The 6,573-nt window shown below is 44.4% G+C and overlaps 1 protein-coding gene across 1 annotated transcript in view; it reads left to right on the top strand.

The window, feature by feature from the left end:
* The first annotated feature begins 1,552 nt into the window (after positions 1–1,552).
* The window catches only part of LOC119391677 (signal peptide peptidase-like 2B), a 17,886-nt gene continuing 12,865 nt past the window's right edge, over positions 1,553–6,573 (top strand). Inside the window, exons 1-3 of the mRNA XM_049415367.1 lie at positions 1,553–1,563; positions 2,484–2,656; positions 4,558–4,654. Of these exons, the coding sequence (XP_049271324.1) occupies positions 1,553–1,563; positions 2,484–2,656; positions 4,558–4,654 (281 nt within the window). The remainder of the gene's footprint in view (positions 1,564–2,483; positions 2,657–4,557; positions 4,655–6,573) is intronic.

Below are 6,573 nucleotides of genomic sequence, written 5' to 3'. Positions count from 1 at the left end.
CTACCCCGGAGCAGGCTATATCACCAACCGCCACGCAGGCTACGACGACTCTCTTTTTGTCGTTACTCTCGCAGATACAAGCAAAAGACCGCGCAGCCCGTCAGGAGCCGCAGCAGGCCAAAGAGGATCAGCCGTGGCCTGAGGAGGCCTAGCGAGCCTGACAGAAAGCCGTAAGCATGGAATAACGTGGATATTGTATGAAATGGAAAGGTGTCAGATGCATCACGTTATCCGAAGGTCGCAGGTTAGTTCCCTGCCGGGGGCAAGTTGTCTTTTTCGTCCCCTTTAACTTCTTCACATTTGTATCCTAATTACTACAATACAGTTAAGAGACTGCAAATAGCGCCTCTTATGCCTTCCTTGGCATCGCTGTCTGTTGGTTTCCATTAAGGTTGTATTTACCGAAATATACGTTGACATTAAACATAAATCCAGTTCGTTCACAGGTGGTTGCTGACAAAGTATTAATAAACAAAGTGTACACGTGTGTGTACACCTTGTTCACAGGTGGTTGCTGACAAAGTATTAATAAACAAGGTGTACACGTGTGTGTAAGGCAGCAGCAAGGTAGGTAAAGTAATCCAGGTAGTCAAGAAATTAGGCCGAACGAAAAAAAAAGACATTAGTCTTGTGGCGCACAAGCCACGACCCCGTATACCTAAAGGGTCCACTCATTAACACCCATGTTCCTGAGCCGCCATTTTTTTTCTTTATTCAATTCAATTTTTTATTTGCAGACATGAAACATACACAAATATCAAAACTGGTTGGACCCATAGCCAAAGGCTAGTTGCGGGTCCAAAAAGATGAATAAATAAAAGTTCCATATACAAAAGAAAGATAGGATACCTACATATAGATAGTAATCGTACATCCTTAAATTGCACGAGCGAACAAAGAGAAAACGAAAGTATGGGTAAGTGCACGATTGTATTTAACAGCTCTAGGTAAGCTTACGCAACACGTGTAAGCATGGCAAATTCTTGCATTCTTATGAAAGGTTAAACATACATGGCTAATCCCAAAAGAACAAATCACTGGTTGAGAATGTTTTTTTAAACAGGTTTCAGCAAATTACTGACACACACACATACACCAAAATGACATCATGATTGTTCACATTGGTAAACACTATTTAGAGCAAGTAAGTATTTTTTTAGCACTGATGGAAAATTATTCGCTTGTTTTATTTCTGCGGGTACTTTATTCCAAATTTTTGGCCCTGAAAACTGTAGCAAACGTTCTCCGTAAGCATTCTTGTTGGGGGAAGATTAAAGTTTCCATATACTTGATTTCTGGTCACACGAGAAGATGTGCAAAATAAAGAAACATGAAAAGGCAGGTTGTTTTTGACAACATTGAAAACACACGTGGCAATTTTTAATTCGTGTATCTTATCATAGGGCAAAATATTCATTTTTATAAACAAAGGCAGACTAAGCTCGTCGTAGCCTGAATTGGTAATTATTCTCAGGGCTCGTTTCTGAAGTTTGCGTACAGGTTCAAGATAAGTTTTTTATGTCGCACCCCATGATTCATTACAGTAGGAGATATGGCGCGCTTGTGAGAGTGCGTAGCATCCCGAGGAAAGCTTTGTGCAAAATGCATTTATTTGCTCTTTCCAGTGCAGATTGTTATCAAATACTACGCCAAGATATTTAAATGAGCTGGCTTCGTCAAGTGGTAATTCGTTTATTAGTAAATCTAATGATTTAGGAGGCATCATATTGTTGCGCGTTCGAAACACCGCATATTTAGTTTTTTTGACGTTTATAGTAAGTTTGTTCATCACAAACCATTCACTTGCTTTTTTTAATTCTTTATTTGCTTTAGTTTCCAGATCACAAATGTTGTCAGCTGTTATAACAATACAAGTGTCATCGGCGTACATAAGAACTTCACTAGTGTCTAAAGATTGTGGGAGGTCATTAATATATAATGAAAATAAAAGTGGCCCAAGGACGGATCCTTGAGGAACTCCAGTGCGCATATTTTTTGGTAATGACGTAATATTGTTCATTCTTGCCACCTGCACTCGCTGATGAAGGTAGCTAGTAAGCAGATCCAATGGGCTGCCGCGACAACCATAATGTTTCAGTTTATGTAAAAGTATCTTGTGATCAACTGTATCGAAGGCTTTTTTCAGGTCTAAGAATATGACACACACAAGTATATTATTTTGCAAAGCTACATTAATTTTTTGAGTTAACGTTAACACTGCTGAAGAGGTTGAATGATTCGGACGAAAGCCATGTTCCTGCGGGCACATAACCTGATATTTTTCAATGAATTTGTGGAACCGACTGGTCATATGTGCATCTATAGAAACTTCGCTATCATGTACACATATATACCCCGCTAGAAATACGCTATTGCTGATCAATTGTCTATCTTCACTTTTCGTTGAGCTAGAAGATTAAGCGTATAAAGGGGGGAGTGCTTCCTTATATGAGCGTCCCCGTTGATACCTTTCTTGCTGGCAGGAAAAACTCCGCAGTGTCCGTGGGCGTGCCCTCGGAGAACTCGGACTTCACGGACAGCATGCACGAGGTGGAGGAGGAGTTTTCGTTCGCCGTGTCTCCCAAGCTGATCGTCATGTTCGTCATGCACATGAGTGTCATGCTTCTCGTGCTCTACTACTTCTACCGTTACCTCGGTAAGCCCGTGCCGACGACGCTCGTTTCCATAGCCGGAAGAGAGCAATAGCGGCACTTCCGGTCGCCGTCACATGCGAGAGAGTCACGTGACATGGACAGAAACGGCACGTATGACGTCACTCGTAGAGCGACACGCCGCTGTCGGCTCTGGTTCTGGCCATAGAATTTCCTAATGATATGCTAGAGGGAAATCTGGCGCTAGTGTCTGTGGGAGCTGCAACGTATGGCGCTTCAACCAGCATGGGAATGATGGGTAGTACAAGGATATCTCTAAGCTTCGTTCTGTTTGGCTCTGTGTGGCCTGCACCTGCTTTGTCGCAAGACGATTTTCAGCAAACGTTCGGCAGTTCCACTTCACCACCTCGACCTTTTTAGACTTGTCAGTTCAAATGGGGTGACGAAGATCACAACGATCCATTCTTTTATCCGAAACAAACGCCAAAACACAACGATAAACAAAGGCACAAGTGGGTTCGAAGCCGTAAGCACGCAGGTTAGTCAAATCCGTGTAGTACCCATCATGCCCACGGTGGCTGAACGAACGCAGCGTCAGAGTTCCCTCTAGTAAATATTGTAGGAAACTCTATGGTTCAGGCAGTAGAGATGCTGGCACAATAGTGAGGAAGTGGCATGGCGTAAGTTACTGCCCCCCCCCCCCCACCCCAAGTAACGTCATAATGACGTCATCGCACGTTTTTTTTTGCGCATGACGCCGACGCCGGCCACTTTTCACATTTTACGGGGCATCCAAGGTTTTCGCCTGAAAACAGCCAAATCTAATTTGCACTACATTTCTGGCACATTTAAGGCAAACTTAAAGCAGTGTAGACACCAAGGCCGGACGGTAACCTGACACAAAACTGACTGCAGCACGAGGTTTGCGTGCTTGCAAGGAATGGTGTGACGAATTGAGCTAACTCAGACTGAAGCGACGAATATATTTTGCGTTTAGGGCTCATCACTCGGATTCAGACTTAACCAAATTTTAATCAGCCAGACTCACTCGGGCTCGGAGTCACTACAATTTTTCTCTACCGGACGCACTCAAACTCAGACTCACGACTCGATCTGAGTCTGAGTCAGTCGACTCATGAGTAAGTTTGTCGACCTATGGTGTTATGACGTCTTGCGTCAGGTTCCTTCTCAGGTCTGGGGACTGTCCCTCATGTGATCGCCATAGCGCTCTTAAGGGCACGGAAAGACGTGCCGACAACTGTATAACTTTCTATACTGTCTGCGTTGTAGAGATGTTTTGTTCCCTAAGATTTCTAACGGACGTACAACGTTCGAATGAATCGGAGGTCGTGTTGTCGTGAGAGCCGAACAATGTCGAATGCACAGCATGGTCGTTCCTGGAAGGAATGTTCTACATTTAAGTGCTACCGCTAAAGCTATGTCAGTGCACTAAAAGCGTGTAGGAAGGCGCCATTGCTACCACTGTAACGCTTGCGACAAAAAATTGAATGATTTAGAGTTCTCTGTGTCCTTTATTATCAGAGAACGGTAAGCCGACCCAGAACAAAGAAAACCAGGATGAAAGAGCGAATAATTAATATATAAAGCAAGCAAGTCTTCTTGGCGGAGTTGTGTTAAAGCAAAGCTCGGTGGTCTTACAGATGCTGAAGGCTGAAATTAGCACGTTATTTCTGTCAAATAAGTTCCGCAGAAGCCTACAAGATGAGCCAACCTTTCTCAAAAGAATCCCTTTTTTTCTTCCATTTTCTATTCGGCGCTCTGCCCTCAAGTGGTCTACACTTGTATAGCAATTGCAGATTACGTAAGCACTTTATCAAGCATTGACACTGGCACTGACTGGTCGTGAGCTAGTTCGACGTAAAAAAAGAAGACAGAACTGCATGTTGAGTGCCGCCCTGTCGTCTTTCGTTCTTATGCGTTGCAGTGCACTTCATGGTGATCATGTTCGCTATGGCGTCGGCGGTTGCGCTGATTTCCTGTCTGGAGCCACTCGTCAACCGAATCAACTTCGGGACATCGAGGTGATATGTCACCATATGTCTTTGCAGTCATTATGCAACTGGAAAACTTAGTAAATAAGGTAAACGTTCCGGAGATTGAGGCTCGAATACATTAAATATCCTTGAATACGGGACATCGCCGGAGCCAACGTTTAGACAAATGGTCTTGTCTTCAAGGCACCAACCGTGAAGAAGAGAAGACCACTTTCGAAACTGGCTCCGGCGACGTCCTCTGTTCAAGAATTTTTCATCGCTGGAAAACTCTGTGAAGACGAGTCAATGGATTGCATTTCGCTGCTGCGTATTAAAGGCACCCTGAAACGGTTTTCTGAAATTTCGTAAGTGTTTTAGGCTACATCATCATCAAATCATTCGAAGCATAAATTAAGTGGCGCACCTTCTATCAAGGGAGCTACGGACGCTCCATCTGACGCTCCTTCTCAGAACCGCGTCCTCCTTGAGAAACTCCAACCACCTCAGCGCTCGTTTTCTGCGATCGATGACACGCGCCCGTGCGCCATTCTGTATAGCTCGGAGATGAAAGACTTTGTAAGGGCTACTATAGTGATCCCTTCAACCGTCGCTCATGTAGCCAAAGGAAAAGAAGACAAGGCTACCTTCTTACGTACCAACCTATCACAAAGAACTTAAGAACATGAGAGAGTGCTTCGCTAAATAGCGTGGTAGAATACTTGACTACCACGAAGAATTCCCGAGTTCGATTCCGGCTCGAATCGTGAATTTTTATTCCTAGCGTCCGTCGAGATTTTGCAATCACCGGCAACGCTGCCGATACTGACACCAGATTTTCCGCGATACCGGCTCCTTAGCGCTCTCGCATTAATATTTCCAGTGTCTGTTATCGCCGTTCCTGGGTTGATATAGACTGGGAATCACCTCGTGATTATGGGAAAGGGTTTCATGACGTACGCGACAAACTTATCGCGTAATTCATGCTGTGGCATGTCAGTCATGTTGGACATATATTCATGCCCTCCCATACCCCTGAGACCCCTGGTATTTAACAGCACGCGGCCCGCGGCTTCACAAGGAATAAAATGTTTGTAACCTTGCTAAATGGCACTCGCAATATTTACTCGCCCATGGCGATTAATAACGCTTTGTTCGGCCAAGCCACAGAGGTGGGAGTGGTCTCAAGCATTTCTTTTTTTCGTGAGGCACCCCATGCGGTCATCATTTGTTGAAACACAACTGTCGAACGAAATCTCTGTATTTCGGGATCCGTGTCCAGATTGGAGTCATCCTGGAGATCGGTATCGATATTTTAGGGGCGAAGCTCCTTAAGGCGGCACCCGTTCGTCCCTCGTAGTCGTCGTGGTCGTAGTAGTGAGTAACAAGTCTTACGCTTTGACCTCCAAGGTGGTGCCGGTGGGAGATTTCTCCTGTGCGTTGTTGAACAATAAAAAATTCGCAGCGTGCGCGTTAACTAAAAGCCGAATTCTTCTGTCTCTCATTCCCCATTAGCAGCCATTGGCATGTTCCAGTAGGAAACGTTAGTAGAAGTAGAAGTGTAAGTGTTAGCTAAAAGCCGACTTCTTCTGTCTCTCATTGCCATTAGCAGCCATTGTTTACCTCCAAGGTAGTGCCTGGTGAGATTTCTCCTGTGCGTGATTAAACAATAAAAATTTTGTTCAAAACGCCGTTGATTGATGAAATAAACCAACGAAAGACGCCAGATGTTTTGTAAAAGCAGAACGAAAGAACGCCAGATGTTTTTCTTAAAGTGTAGTAGTAGTAGTTGCATGTAGCCACCTCGCCCGATCGTCAACGGGCGAGGTGGACCGGCAACGGCGCGAGGACCCTGCCGTACGAGAGTTAAATCACACTAAAAGACATACTTTGCGGGCGATACACTCTAGTGAGCTTTCAACTTTTCGTCTTAATGTACATGATAAAGAAATTATTTCTACGAAAAAACG

Source organism: Rhipicephalus sanguineus, chromosome 4 (assembly GCF_013339695.2).
Source record: "Rhipicephalus sanguineus isolate Rsan-2018 chromosome 4, BIME_Rsan_1.4, whole genome shotgun sequence".
Classification (NCBI taxonomy): Eukaryota; Metazoa; Arthropoda; class Arachnida; order Ixodida; family Ixodidae; genus Rhipicephalus; species Rhipicephalus sanguineus.
This window is presented reverse-complemented; position numbering and strand designations above follow the sequence as displayed.